The following is a 15,099-nucleotide window of genomic DNA, read 5'->3' on the forward strand; positions in this document are numbered from 1 at the left end:
AATTTATGACTGAGTATAACAGCTACTGAGTTTTGATTTTTTCCTTAATGAGGCCTTTCACTTTCAACAAGCCATCAACTATGCAGAACCTTGATGCTTCCACCTCCGTGTTCAGAGGTTAATGTAGCGCCTGTTATTTTGCACAATTTGTTTTCAGTTTTAGGAAACTTTACATTATTTTAATGTGTAGCACTTTACAACCTACACCTCAGTCCAGTTTGCTGATTTTCATGAAATTTTTCTTTAAAAAAAACAGAAAAATGTAGTTTTTCTTTTATCATAATGTAGTTTTTGCTTTCTGTCTTCGGTCAAATCCACGGCTGCTGCCCGTTTAACAGAAACACCTTGAGCTGACAGGATCTGTTCTTAACTTTTTGCATGACAAAACATTTCAATTACCTTATTTTTTTTATTTTCTTTTAAATAAAAGTACTGCATGTCATGTTCTAATACAAAAAGCTGCACATTAATCCACTCTACCAGCTGCATCTGAAACAGAGAACCTGATGCAAGAACTGTTAGTGAGCATCAGGTTTGCAGCAGGGTTCATTCTAAAAAACTCGACTTCTCTCCTCCTCCTTACAAAAAACTAACAAACAAATAAAAACTTCTCTCTGTGGTGGAGAAGGGATCAGAGGGGAGAGCTGCTTGGTGCTCAAACCTTCCTGCATCTGCCAGTTTCTGCCCCAATTAACACCCGTTAATTTCATTTGCCACGCTCCACCTTGAAACTGCCGCTCGCTGCATAAGATAAGCGCCACTCTCTGCACATCAACCCAAAAACACACCGGCAACCGCTGAATATCAGCTATGTTGAGAGAGCTGCACAAAGGAGACAGCTGAGCCTTTGCAGCAAAGGAGGGTATAGAGTTGTGTGGTGATCAAACAGAGGTCTGGATTAGGAAGGTGTCAACACCTGGGAAGGGTTATTAGAGGAAGAGTAACAGAAAATCTGGAGACGTGTTAGTAAGAAACTTACTGGCTTCCATTGGAGGCAGTATTTGCTTTCCATAAGCATTAGCCAGCAAAAAGCATTAGATAGGAGTTAAAATGCACACATCCTTTCAATCAGGTCAGTGCACACGTCGTTAAAATCAGAAGACAGGAAGTCTGTAATCATCTGCAGTGCAGAAAATCGGCTTGTTTTTTACATTTTTCAGATCATTAAACAAATGTTTATATTACAAAAAGACAACCAAAGCAGACCTAAATGCAGATTTTACATTCTTGTGTTCTGCTAGTCATGACCTAACTGTGATTTATTACCTTTTCTGGGTATCAGTGTCACTTGCCTTCAAAAGGTTTTACTTGTTCAGTCAAGAAATCTTTTCAAAATGAACTCTGCAACAGAATGGTAAAACTGAAAGATCTAAAGAGAAATGCATCACGTCTCCATGTGCAGACATTCAACAGCAGATGAAAAACAAAGATGTGGACTGGTGAGAACCAGTATCCAACAATGAAATAAAAAAAAAAGACAAGACAAGAAAGGGACGACTGCTATAAAGTCTTGTGTTACATTTGACAGAAACTTCTGGATAATCTGAAAAGAAACATTATAGCAAAAGAAGGCGGAGGTGGTTTCATGGTATGGGTTTGCTTTGCCGCTTTGGGACCTGGCTGTAACCATCTATTCATGATGGATCCTAATTGCATTTGGGTTCTGCAGCAGAACAATTATCCAACACATGCTGTGGAAAATCCTAAAAAAAAAAAAAAAAGTTGGAGCTAAACAGAAAACGTAAATTTAATAATACCAGGGAGCGGCATTACCACAGGTGTTACCAGCCCTTACCCTTGCTGCCCCCTTCTGACTCGCCCTCACTTGCTGAGGCGCTGCTATTCGCTCCTCACTCCCCCGCTTCTGTCACTGCCACCCTGGTCAGAGCTGCACACGACAAATTCATTTAAAGAAAGAACACTTTTTTTTCAAAATGGCAGCTTTTCTGTTGGCTTCATCTCCATAGCAACCATTTTATTTTTTGGTCAGCTGGGGGTGACGTACAGGTCTATGTAATTTTTTTTAAGAATTGGCAAAATTAAACGTTTAGATTTCCTTGGCAACGGATGTTTTGTGTTAACCACCCCCACATTGCTAATATGGTCGTATAAAAATCAATTAACTCAGTAGGGGTGGGATTATATAAGATCGCTTCTTCCCACTCCTTTTCAAGCAATAAATCAAGCTCTACATAACTTTTGTTAATGATCACTATATTTAATTAAGCAAAAGTGACTTAACTGTGTCTTTATTTTTGTTTTGTTTTTTTAATCTATCAAATTCTATTTATAAAGCACTTTTCACATAAAAGTAAAACACAAAGTGCTTATGCACTTTACGCATTTCATCATTTCTGTAATGACTTTGATAAATTTGTGTTTTTTTTATTGTATTGACTACAACTAACTAATTCAAATCAAGAAAAAAGACATTTCTATTTACTAAAAGCATTTTTGTGGTCTGAGGCTTTTACTACCTTTAAATTACTACAAATTACTTTTTTTACACCCAGAACTAGCCGGCTTATGGTGCCATAAACAGTTTAAAACATTTTGATTTTTTTTATATTTGCCTGAAATCAACATTAAATCATGAATTGAAACACCTAAATGTGCCAAATATGAAAAAAAAAATTAAATCAGGCAGGGGGGGAAATACCTTTAATGCAGAATCTTTCAACTTTGGACTTTTAAGGTTTCTTATAAGTAAATGTTAAAACTGTAATTATCTTATTATAGTTGTGCTTGATGCTTTCCTGGGTAATTTTTGTACAATATATGAAAAATTGTATTGATTGGAAAGATCCTAAAGTGTGAAAAATTGGTTTATTTTGGTGGGGAGCACTTACTTTAGTAGCACTGAAAACTACAAAACATGAAAATATGTATAGCCCACAATTAAATTGCTTTTTAACAGCTATTTTTATTTCAAATGTGAAAATTTTAGTAGGAAAACAAATTACATTAAAATTTGTTAAGATGAGCAAATAATAAAAATAAAATAAGTCAAAAATAATAAACTGAAATAAATAAGAAGTGGAACAAAAGAAAACAAGCTAATATTTGCAGAAACAACACAGGGAACCTAAAATTTCCAACAGCACAGGGAAAACATGAAGGGAAATCATTTAAATTATGTAAAAAAAAAACGACTGTCAAGGAATCTCTCAAGTCCTGAGTGGAATTCTCCACAGCAGCCAGGAAGTTGTAAGAGAACGAGATGCAGAGCTGCACAGTATTTGACCTTCCCTTCCCAGAAATGGAGAGTTGTTCTGAGGAAATTCAGCTCATTACCAGATTCCTGAAGTGATAAGAGCAGCGGCGTGTCGCTTCAGGAGGCTGTTTTGAACGTTGGTGAACAGCCACTGTCCTCCATTTTTTCAGCTGACCCAAATCATCTGAAGCGCTACAAACTCGGAGCACTCAGCTGTTTGTCCCGCTTACATAAACGCTACCTTCAGCTGCCAGGCCGGCCACTTAACGGCGGAGGATTTCAAATGAGAACGTGCCACTTTGAACATGTGGAGCGAGCTGACATGAATCATCATGTGAGGATTGCGTAATACTCTGCATTATTTATGACACTCTGTGTGCGGCAGCTGTTTTCCCTTCATGGCAAAGAAAGCTGCAGAGATGTTGAAGTGTGGACATTTAATCTGTCAGCTGCTGAGAAATGTTTCAGCTTCACGACTGTTCGAGGCAAGACCATGTTCACAATAGACGACGCCAAGAACCAGATTGTTTTTTGAATTCTTATTTCTACCTGTGCCCTTGAGCAAATATTTCACCACGCCACATAGTCAAAATCTCAATCTTCGTACTGCACTGAGCCTCACTCAGGGCGAAGTATTGTTTGTGCCACTCTGCCTTCATTACCAAGCATTACACCTGGATCTGATCTTCTGTTTCCTGACCCTGTGTCTGACTCTGTTTGCCTGCCGCCTGCCCCGACTCTCGCCTGGATCCCGACTACCCCGTCTTTTCTCTGATGCCCCCATGCCCGTTATGGACTCCTGCTAGCCAAACCCTGATTTAGCTTTGTGGACTTTTAGCTAAGGTAATAAACACGCTGCAGTTGGATCCAGCCGTCTGCCTGTTCTTGTGACAACGACTCTCCTCCCCCAGGATGGCATCACAGCTGGAGAAACCTTTAAAAAAAAAATAATTTAGCCAAATTCTCTTATGGGGCCCATAAATATTTTTCTAAATCTACTAACGAAACTAAAACACACGTCAGTAAAATCCAAAGGAAGTTTTAAAATTATGGGATGGGGGTCATTTTGTGGCAAAGTGTGAAATTTTGTGATTTTTTTACATTCTCGCACAATATGGGGGCTGGGACTTCTTTTCTAGCGATTTTCATGAAATTTTTACACAAGCGCTTGAATTTAAAAAAAAAAATTTAACTAAAATTTAGCGAAAATGAGATGTATGATTTCCTGGCTCGAGCTCAAGGAAACAATATAGCTTGTTATATGAATGATGGTGGGGGTGGTACACAAAAGACCTCAGATGACAAGGAAATCCCAAAAAGTACTATTGCAGATATTCTAAAAATTACAGAGACCTGTTTAGCAGCCCAGGTGACTAAAACATAAAATGGTTGCTATGGAGAAAAAGCCAACAGAAAACGAATTTTAAGAAAGTGATTTTTTTTCCCATTAGTTTCTCACAAGCAGCTATAAACAAATGTAGAGAAATCTAAAGGAAAAAATGTTTAATTTTACTGGTAGATGAAGTTTGTCACGTGTGTTTTTTAAGGTAAATTTATAAATTACTTTGATCTTGTGGAAATCCTGTCTAAGGTTTATTTTTTTTATTTTTAAAAGGGGATCGATTTTGTCTTATTTTGCAAATCTCTTCATGAAAAAAGTCCATCCATCCATCCATCCATCCATCTTCCTCCGCTTATCCGGGACCGGGTCGCGGGGGCAGCAGACTGAGCAGAGATGCCCATGAAAAAAAAAAAAAGCCCGAAGGAGCGACGTGGGACCACTCTCCCATGGGCCCACCACCCGTAGGAGACCTCAAAAGGGGCCGGTGCAATGTGGCATGAAAAAAGTGTAACAGATATTATCCCTTCCATTTAAAAAAATACAATTTTAAGTTTTAGCCAAAAGAAACACCTGAAGAGATAAAAGTGAAATTGTCTGATGCAAAGAGGGCTTTTCTTATGCATACATGAGTGCCTTTGACACTTGTGTAGCATCAGGCCTGCAGCTGCGAGAGGGTGAAGCCTGAACCCCGGAGCATCTTCAGGCCATCGGATGAGAGTCAAAAATACCATGTTTCCTCTTTGATCTGCTGCATCCACTTGATTCCAGCAGAAGCCTCCGAAAGGCCGCAGAGACAACCAGCCAGTCAATACATGCTATCAATATTGAGGCTGGCGAGAGCTGCAGGAATGTTTGGGCCCCATGCAGAGTTTTCTGATATGAAAATGGGCCATCCCTTGAGCATAAACAAATATAATATGCAAAATGTTTATGTAGAAATGATCAGAGAGACATCCAAATAGTGTAACGCGTACATTTTGAAGGTCTCATGAAGGAGACGGGGGGCAGAGCTCTTTGGGAAAGACAAGGATGGATAGGATCAGGAATGAATCGATCAGAGGAAGGTACACAGATTGAGATGGTTTGGAGACACTTAAAAGATGGACAGTGACAATACTGGTAAAAGGGGGTTGGAGCTACAAGGAGGAAGACAAACAAAGAGGTTCATGGATGTAGTGAAGGAGGACATCGGTGAGGATGAGGAGGATGCAGCAGATAAGGATAGATAATTGGCTGTGACAACCTATAAAGGGAGCAGCCAAAAGGCAAAGAAGATGTGTCTGCATCCTCCCATCACTTTTTTCCTGGTAGTGAGACTCAGGCATGCCGAATGAACTTTTCATTTTATCCCTCCAAATCCTGTGCTTTGCTCAAGGGTTCATCCTTGTTGGTCACATGATAACCGCAGTCTCCTTGTGTTCAGCCTGACTGTTAGAAACAATGAAATTAGATGATCAGAGTGTATTTTGTGTCTTCGCCCTACAGACACTTGAGCATCACCTACACACCCTGTGCATGCAGCATTTACTCGGTCTTTAGGGCGGAGCCAAATGCGCACCTTACTAACAACTACAGTGCTGCGTTAAAAAAAGAAAAACATACAACAGCATTACCTGTAGGTGATTGTAACTTACATTATCCTTACAAGTACCTCATGACACACCTTCCAGACGCAAAACAATGATACGTTCCGCTTTCATGGCCACAAAAGCCTCAAGGGACACACCTGCGCTCCCTTTAACCTTTGTGCTATCCTATGACCCCCCCTTACATTGACGTGTTATCCCTACCATGACAAAAGTGGATAAAGGTGGAGAGGATTTCATGTAATCCATGGACACCAGTGAAGATCACAAATAATTGAAGAACAAAGGTTCAGCGCACTGTCTAGTGGGTCTAGATGACCCAACTCCCAATGTTAAAGTGCCTAGGATAGCACAAGGGTTAAGATGCAGCCGCACCTCTCTACGACCCTCTACAAGCCCGGACATCCCAAAAAACCTGCATCACCCATACAAGCCAAATTCCCATACGGGTGTATGCGACCAGTGACGTGTGATGAGATTCACGCCTGGTGATGCACTGACGTCATCAGTCAGATTTACAAACAAATGAACCCTGCAGAGTAACCTTTTTCACCATTTTTTTTGTTTTGTTCTACATTCCATTTCAACATTTTTCTTCTGTTTGCAAACTGTAGCATTGAAAAAAAACACACCAAAATTGTTATTCTTGACTTACCTTTACTTATAAATGAAGTCAGTGCACCGCTGCTTCTGAAGAAACACATGGAAAACCTGTCTGTAGACGTGTTCCTTTTCTTTCTTCATGTATAAAAGTCTGTCTCAATGGAGATCACGGCCAGCGACGTGTCTCCACAAATTCCTGAGTTTTGACACGTAATCCACCATATAGAAAATGATGCTTAACAACTTAAAAAAAATAGCTGGACAGCTGCAGTTGATTTGCTACCACTAATTCTATCATTCTTTAGCAGCAGTGTCACATTCTCTGGGACCTCCAGCGCCCTCTGCCTTGAGGCACGGGTACTGTGTGCCTCACCTAGTGATGTTTTTCTTATATTCATTGAAACAATAATAAATTGATCATTCTTGTTTTTCTTTTTCCTTTCTTGAATGAACGCGGGTCACAGAGACACGGAGGTTATCGCTGAAAGCGGCTTTTGCGGCAGGACGGAGACCGTATCCGTGTTTTTGAATGACTTACGACGTGAATAATTATTTCATTGGCACAAATTAATTATTTCGTGGGAACGGAATATTATTTCGTGCAAACGGAATATTAATTTGTGGGAACAAGATATAATTTATTTTCTCCATGTCAGGACACGCGCTCCGTAGATTAAAAAGACTAAATGGGTCAAAAACGGACACTATTGTAGTCAGACAGCTGGCGAGAAATAGATAAATGAAGTAATTAAAAAATAAAGCATCTTTTATGATGATAGAAAGACGGAAACAGTAAAGCACATTTGCAGCTGTCTGGGTGCAGGTGAGGCACGGGCGGCTGGTGCCTGACCTGCCGCTTTATTGTTTATTTGAACTGGAAATTCGTAAATTTGCTACTTTTGAGCTTATCATAGAATATTCATGTCTAAAAAATAATATTTGATTTTTATTTTTTTTTTAAAATATATTCATCTTATTTAATCTATGTATTATAGCTGTATTTTGCAGATGAGGCTGTTCCTCCCCTTACTGCACATCACTGCCATGTAACACAAAGTAACAGAGTTGGAATTAAGTGTTTTTGCTACAATCCCTTCTTGACAGCTGCCAAGTTCATCCCTAAGGTACAAATTTATTGCAGGACATTTTTTAAAAGTTGATCCTTTGTTTTTAATCCTAAAAAACAAAATATCTTTTTGTTTTTAGGGTTGTTGCAGAAAATTCAGAAAGAATGGTATAGTCTTTTTATAATGCTAAGAAGCACCCCTTTGATTTTTTTAATTTATTTAGCTGAAATCAAGCAGTGTAACTGTCCATCCTTTGAGAAAGAGTTATTTCTGGGTCATTTCACTTAGTAAGATTCCTTCTTTACCTTCCTTTGACACCCTGCAGCTGTATCCTCCTCTTCCTCACTGGTTTTTAGTCTTGCAACAAGTAGAGTTGAGGCCTTTTGATGCTTCACTCTGCATTCGCTCAATGATTTTCATCTGCATCACAAAAATGTAGATAAATTATGACTTTTCCTTTGTTTTTAACGGTTGAATGCGCACTTGTCTGTTCAAAACTCAACATTTCTGCGTTGTTTTAGTATTGAATATGACTTTGTATTATTATTAAGTTCAACATGAGTACCAACCTATCCAAGAACATGTAGCAAGTCACACCCTCTTCAAACAGCTCTGTTTGAGATTTAGTTTTCGTGTTTTTAAAACGCCATAAATGTCTTTTCTGTTCCCTGATCCAGGCACATGTCTGATTCTGGGCTGTATGATCTACCCTGACGGCTGGGACAGCGACGAAGTGAAGCGAATGTGTGGGGAACAGACGGATAAATACACACTGGGCGCTTGCTCCATGCGCTGGGCTTACATCCTGGCCATCATGGGCATCATGGACGCCCTCATCCTCTCCTTCCTTGCCTTTGTACTGGGGAACCGTCAGGACAGTCTGATGTCTGAAGAGCTCTTAGCAGACAGTAAGAACTCTTTTATTTTCCTAATGCTTTTAGTCTTTTTCTACATGTACATAAGGTAAACAAAAGTACTATCAAAATCTTTAAATTGTACTTTACCCCTGTTTTAAAACCTGTTACAAGGGCGGTGCATTTGTTGCTGCAGCCTCAGTCAACTTCGAACTGTTTGTTCAGGGTTGTACTGGAAATAAAATCTTATGTCAGTGTAAAAGCTGTGCAAATGACAATAAATGAATTCTGATTCTGATTTCTTTTAAAACATTGACCTACCCAAGGGCTGCAGATGGAAATCAAAAGCTTTGATTTATGAATCCTTGGCTCAAGCTAAATGAAATGATATGTCACACGAAATGAAGGTATTAGGAATGTGGGAGTGGTCAACAATAAACCTCTGTTGCTAAGGAAATTTAAAAAATGACTTTTGCAAATTCTTCAAAAAATTATATAGACCTGTTTGCCACCCCCAGGTGACCAAAAAATGAAATGGTTTCTATGGAAATAAAACAAACAAAAAGCCGCCATTTTGAAAAGCATGTTTTGTTTTGTCCCATGGAGCTCTAACGAGGGTGGCAGGGGCAGAAAGGGCGTCTTTAATCACATTTGTTATTTAATGTTTTTATATACAAATACCCTTTCTTAATAAATAATTATTAAGATGTTGAGGATTTTGTTAAAAAAATACTTTCATCAACTGCCATTTTTATAAACCTGAACCCTATTTTTTTACTAAATGAACCATTACTCCTTCTTTTAAATAATCGCAAAAAGAGAGACACTGATTATCGAAATTATTATTTTTTTCCATCTATATGTTGTCAAAACAGAGGGAACTTTATGGCAGGGAACTTACAAAAGAACATCATTGTTGAAAGTTTAATTTTTTTTCATTTAATTTGAATTAAATATTGTTCCCACCTTTTTCTTATCAGGTATTCAATTTTAAGAATTACCTTATCAAATAGATTTTGTATTATAAAGCATGTTTTTCTGTGTGGGAAAAGGGGTTTCTTATTCAAATAAATGAAAAGTATGATTTTAAAGCTGCCACCAAATCTGCACAAATGTCAATCCCCCTGGATTGACATTAAAAGCCACTTGCTTTTCTGATTTTGTTTCTCACTTTCTGACGACATTGATCTCTTTGATTGGCTGAGATGACATCTCAAACCCTGAGAGGGAGACTCAAAACGATGCTGGCGGATGAAAGGACCAGGCCGATGAGGCGGGACGGAGATGAAAAGCTGCTGGAGAAAAGAGGGGGAACAGAGCACAGATATGGAGGGTTAATTAAACACTGTGGATGCTGGACAGAGTCATGAATTACTGATGGCAGTTTGCACAGCTCTCTGCCGGCCTGTCTAAATGAATCATAATCCTATCAGCCTGCACACAGTCGCTTGTTAGTTTCTTTGAGCAACCCGGAGACAGGAGGAAGATAAGGATGAAGAGGGGGCAGAAAATCTGAACTATTTCCTCCATTTCCGATTTTCCTTTCAGCTAAAAGGACAAAAATCGAACCGTAAAAAAGATGTAGAGGTGGATTTTTATGCAATGCTGCCACCTGCTGGTAGAACATTAATCCTGCCCTAAGTGATTGAATTTATGATTTGTTTTGTTTTGTTTCTCGTTTTCTTCCTCAGAGACTGGAAATAATGCGATATAATTCTGGAAATTAAAAAGCAGGAACAAGGTAAGCCTGCCATTAATTTATGGCATATTATAATGATTTAATCCTAATTGTTATAAATATTTTTTATAAAGTAAACTTGTAAAATAAAGTTAAAAGTTTGGATTTCTTTTTCCAAATTATAATTATCACAATTGTTTTTTTTGCTCTAAAATTCTAGCTAAAATAACAGTATTTAGGCTCTTTAGGGCACAGAGTTGCTGACAGTTGTTTCTTTTAAGGATCAGATATCTAAACAAAAAAAAAAATTTATTTCACCTTTTTTACAGTTTTCATTATTTCAGTCATTTTTCAGTTTATTTCCATTATTGGTATTTATTATAATAAAAAAAAAACATTTATTTGGTTCATTTACATAAATAAACAAATTTAAATAAAATTTAATAAAATTCAATAAAATGCAATAAATCAAAAATAAAACTTTTATTACTTTTTAAAGTGGCTTAGAAGCTACACATAAAGAAACTTTTGTTTGTATTAATATAAATGATTTTTTTTTCAATTTCATTAAAAATAAAAATGTTTGACCCCATTTTATTATTGAGAACCAAAGCTGTCATTTGTAGATGTAAAAATGTTGCTGTCTGACTGCAGAATAGGATCTATAACTGAGCATTTAAGGCTGCATTCCAGCTGCTGTTGCAATGAAGCGAACATGAGTTGGAAGAAGTTGGCGTGTGCTTTGCTGCGGCTGCAGCTGCCAGAAGCCTCGCTGCAAACATGTCAGCTGAAAGCATCAGACCCCCCCTGATTCCTATCTGGCATTTTCATACATCATCAGCTTCAAGATTTTTTCTGGAGAGCATTCATGCATGCTGATGCTCCTCATGGGAAAAAGACGCTGCTTCCTCCCATAAAAATAAAGAATTGTTTTTATAATTAAGAGCTTCTGCTCTTATCTTTATGTTGTAGAAAAATGTTATTGCTATGTAAAATAAAGAATTCCTTTCTAGCAGATTTCATATCGACACTACTAACAAATGAAATGGAAAATAATTACAGTTTTTAACATTTTTATGTATTTAAAATGCATATTTTCTTCGCCATTAAAGGTAATTACTAAATTTAGAAATTTAAAATAAATACTTTATAGTAATACCAGAAGAGACATGAACAGTGTTCATATTGAATAAAATTCATTTGAAAACTATTCCAATTTTGTCTTTAAATGTCATTTGAAATACATTTTCTAGGTTACGTCTTATAACTTTTTAAGGGTCAGGCTTTAATAAGCAGTTCCTTATAAAAAACAAGTTTTACATTGCTATTATTGTTGTTTATCTTTACGTTTGTATCATACTGATTGTATTGTAATTATTAACAAGTTTGAAACAAATGTATTAAATAAAAATGAATTGATATAATTATTAAGTTCTGTTTATTACATAAAAATAATCTAAATTTGTTTTAGAGATTTGAAGTGGGCTTTAAAAAAGTAAATAATCGAAATTAGGACATCTAGTGATAATACTGCAACTAATAAATCCCACAGTTCAGTTTTGTAGGTTGTTTTTTATAGTATTTTTAACTGCTGGAATTGGTTTTTGTGTTGTTAAATCTTGTATGTAAAAAAAAACTATATTTTTTTCTGATATAGAGAAGTGAAACTCTACAAACAGCATTTTAAATAAATCCAGGAGATTGTTGAGATTTCTTTCAAACCATACATTTAATAAAATATAAATGTTGAATCCAAAAAGTGTTTTTTTCTCTTTGAAGATATTATTTAAACCAAAAAAAACAGTTAACTAGAGTTCATGCGATTAAAATCAAGGGTTTGTTCTCTGTTTTCCAGGTTGGTGAGTTTTGAGGATCCGGCTTTCCTTCTCTGGTGGCTTAAATGAGCAGAAGTGTTGGGAATCATCAGATCCGTGCAGAAGATGCTCTGGAGAAGTGTTGGAAAGCTGAACTCCTGTCCCTCCTCCAAAGACTCTCTTTCTGTAAAATAAGTCCCACATCGTGCAGGAACAGTGAAACCTGCTCGTCCTGTCACTTCATCATCTCACCCCCTCGGGTGCCGGAGCGCCGATTCGGCTGGAGAGACTTCTACCAACTTCTGATCAGTCCAAGCCCTCAGACTGGCTGTGGCGTCAACCCAATGACGTCAGATCGCAGTGTTTGGACCGCCGCAGAGGACTTTGCAGACACGAGGTCAAAACGTCCTCACATTTGTGGAAAGTCTGGCGTTTGCACAGATTTGAGGACTGAAGACATTCACAGCGTGGTTTCCTGATGACATCTCGGATGAAATGAAATCCAATTTGTGTACAAAGAAAGAAAGAAAAAGCACTACACTGAAAAACAATATTAGGTTGTTGTTTGCACACATGTTCATTTTGTGTTGACCTTGTACTGTGAAATATCAGCCTATTGGTCCAGTAATAGTATGTGCATAGATAGATAGTGGTCTAATAGTACTGTAAAGACTTAAAAAGGTTTAAAATGTGAGAAAATTAACTGAGTTAGTTTTACGTTTTAGTCTGTTGTTTGGGTTTATGAAGGCGTACATAAACCTAAAACCTTTTTTACATTTATTTTATAACATGAGCTGACATGCAACCTCTCCCCAAAGGAAAAATAAATAAATAATAATAATAATAAATGTTTCCAGGAATGATTTCACTTCAAATACTAAAGTGCACCAACTCAATTTCTCCCATGTGTCAGCATATGTATGGTATTTGGACATCATGCATTAACGGATTGTCGATATAAGAAGACAAACATTTTGTTTTTATGTTGTTTAAAAAAAAAAAAGATGAAGAATTTGTTTTGTTTGTTGGAGATTTTTTTGTGTTTACATTTTAGGTTTCAGTTCCTGCTACGAACCTTAAAATAAGAAACTGAACTGCGTGAAAACAGTTTATGACTTCTTTAAAAATAAAAATAAACTAAAGAGGAGCTGTTACATTTACTGGTGATTTGCTGTTTTTGCTATTATTTCTGGATTCCTGTATGAACTTTGTTAAAAATTGACCTGACAATTTGGACACGCCCACTTTGAACAAAAAAAAAAGTAACACAAGTTTGTTAAAGTTTCTGCAAACTACATTTATCATAAATATTACATATAACCACAAGCATTTTTGAATTATGCAGAATTATAAACTTAATGGAACCTGTTGATGATACAAGCCATCCAGTAGTTTGGTTAGAGATTATTTTATAATCTGACATCCAGCCAGATTTCCACAAATTTATGGGCGACGTTTGATGTATGAAGACTGATTGGCGCCTTCCACCTGGCGTTCCAAACAAGAAGTAGCTCCTGGCTCCAAGCATCCAAAAATCACATAAACAGCTAAAAATTAGTCCGTATTTTTGTCAGAATAACTATTTCTTTATTTTAAGTTATTCAAGTTAAAATCTGACCAATTAGATGCATCTTAAAACGTCTCAAATGTTTGAAAGTGACAGATTCTCTTCAGCCCATTTTCAAGTGGTGGGGGTGTGGATTTACGACATGCTCACTCCTGATTGGTGAGAGTGGTTGCCATAGAAATGATGACTCACACAATGCGATACAGTCATCAGATTGTTAATTAGGATTAGTTAAAACATGCAAAAAAAATATTTTTTTAAAAAGGGATCAGAGCAAGAATATTTATTCTGACAAATAGAATGACTGAGTAAAGCTGTTTATTTCTCTATGAAAGTCTATAAGATTTAGTTGATCAGTCCAGGTCCCATGTACAGTCAATGATTCGGACCAATCCCTTCTGACTGGCATCGTCTGGCTCCAACAGGGCAGCGTCAGTATATGGAAAAAATGGCGACTGAATTGACTTAATTTCATTTGGGCTGAAAAATCGTTTCTTTGAAGGTGATGTCCCGCTAACGCACGCCAAGTCTGACATACAGTCTTTAGAGCTGCAGACTCAGTTATAGTCCTTGGCTGTGATAGACGGTCATCTGTTAAAAATAGAAATTTTATTTAAGTCTTTAGACAGAAATGAGGATCCAGAACAATATCATAATAATTTTCTTTCAACATTCAGCTCCAATAAATCACCATTTTCCGTCTCCAGTTCTTGTTGCAGCATCCAGGACCAAACGTGTCTAGCATTAAATACACATTTGTCAGCTTTCATACGTGTGAAAGTTTTTATACTATTATTAAAGTTATAAGCTATTAAGGCAGCTTATAAAACCCTCCCTAAACGGTAAAGTCAATAACAATCTTTTTAATAATAAATGTCATTTTCTTAATCCATAACAGCTCTGAAAGGACCAGAATGACCGACTACTTTTCAAAATGTCACCTATGAAAATGGATCAAGACATTGTCTAAAGACCCGACAGCGGAAGTTGTAACGAATAGAAATTTCTCTAAGCCAATTGAAATTAAGGGAGGATGTCGGCAATGATGTCCTCTCTCTCCTTTGCTTTTTACTTTACCAATAGAACTATCTTCAGCAGCGATTCGTGCACATACACTGATAAGTGCAATCACAATAGGACCCAATATACACAAAATGTCTTTGTTTGCAGACGATGTCGTTTTATATTTAAGTAACCTTACATCAATCCCAGCAGTGCTAGAAGTGATTCAAATATTTGTAAAGTGAATAATGCAAAATCCTCAATTTTAATGCTAAATTCCATGGAAAGGCAAAACCCTACTTCCAAAACATCTCACTTTAAAGTAGTAGTATTTTGAATACTTTGGAGTGGTAATTGGACCAAAGCTGGAAC

At 37.0% G+C, this 15,099-nt stretch overlaps 1 protein-coding gene and 2 long non-coding RNA genes across 3 annotated transcripts in view; 1 reads left to right on the top strand and 2 right to left on the bottom strand.

The window, feature by feature from the left end:
• The window catches only part of lhfpl3 (LHFPL tetraspan subfamily member 3), a 49,770-nt gene extending 36,454 nt beyond the window's left edge, over positions 1 to 13,316 (top strand). The window contains exons 2-4 of the mRNA XM_023952602.2: positions 8,490 to 8,720; positions 10,358 to 10,407; positions 12,200 to 13,316. Of these exons, the coding sequence (XP_023808370.1) occupies positions 8,490 to 8,720; positions 10,358 to 10,380 (254 nt within the window). The 3' untranslated portion in view covers positions 10,381 to 10,407; positions 12,200 to 13,316. The remainder of the gene's footprint in view (positions 1 to 8,489; positions 8,721 to 10,357; positions 10,408 to 12,199) is intronic.
• LOC105357103 (uncharacterized) lies at positions 1,493 to 6,936 on the bottom strand. The gene is made up of 3 exons (XR_002293068.2): positions 6,798 to 6,936; positions 1,796 to 1,888; positions 1,493 to 1,703 (listed from the first exon to the last, which is right to left on the bottom strand). It is a non-coding gene; the product is annotated as an uncharacterized LOC105357103 (long non-coding RNA).
• On the bottom strand, positions 8,573 to 9,113 carry LOC144989443 (uncharacterized). The gene is made up of 3 exons (XR_013653627.1): positions 8,988 to 9,113; positions 8,817 to 8,898; positions 8,573 to 8,709 (listed from the first exon to the last, which is right to left on the bottom strand). It is a non-coding gene; the product is annotated as an uncharacterized LOC144989443 (long non-coding RNA).
• Positions 13,317 to 15,099: the final 1,783 nt, after the last annotated feature.

The sequence above is a fragment of the Oryzias latipes genome, chromosome 23 (genome assembly GCF_053564925.1).
Source record: "Oryzias latipes strain Hd-rR chromosome 23, Olatipes_Hd-rR_3.1".
Classification (NCBI taxonomy): domain Eukaryota; kingdom Metazoa; phylum Chordata; class Actinopteri; order Beloniformes; family Adrianichthyidae; genus Oryzias; species Oryzias latipes.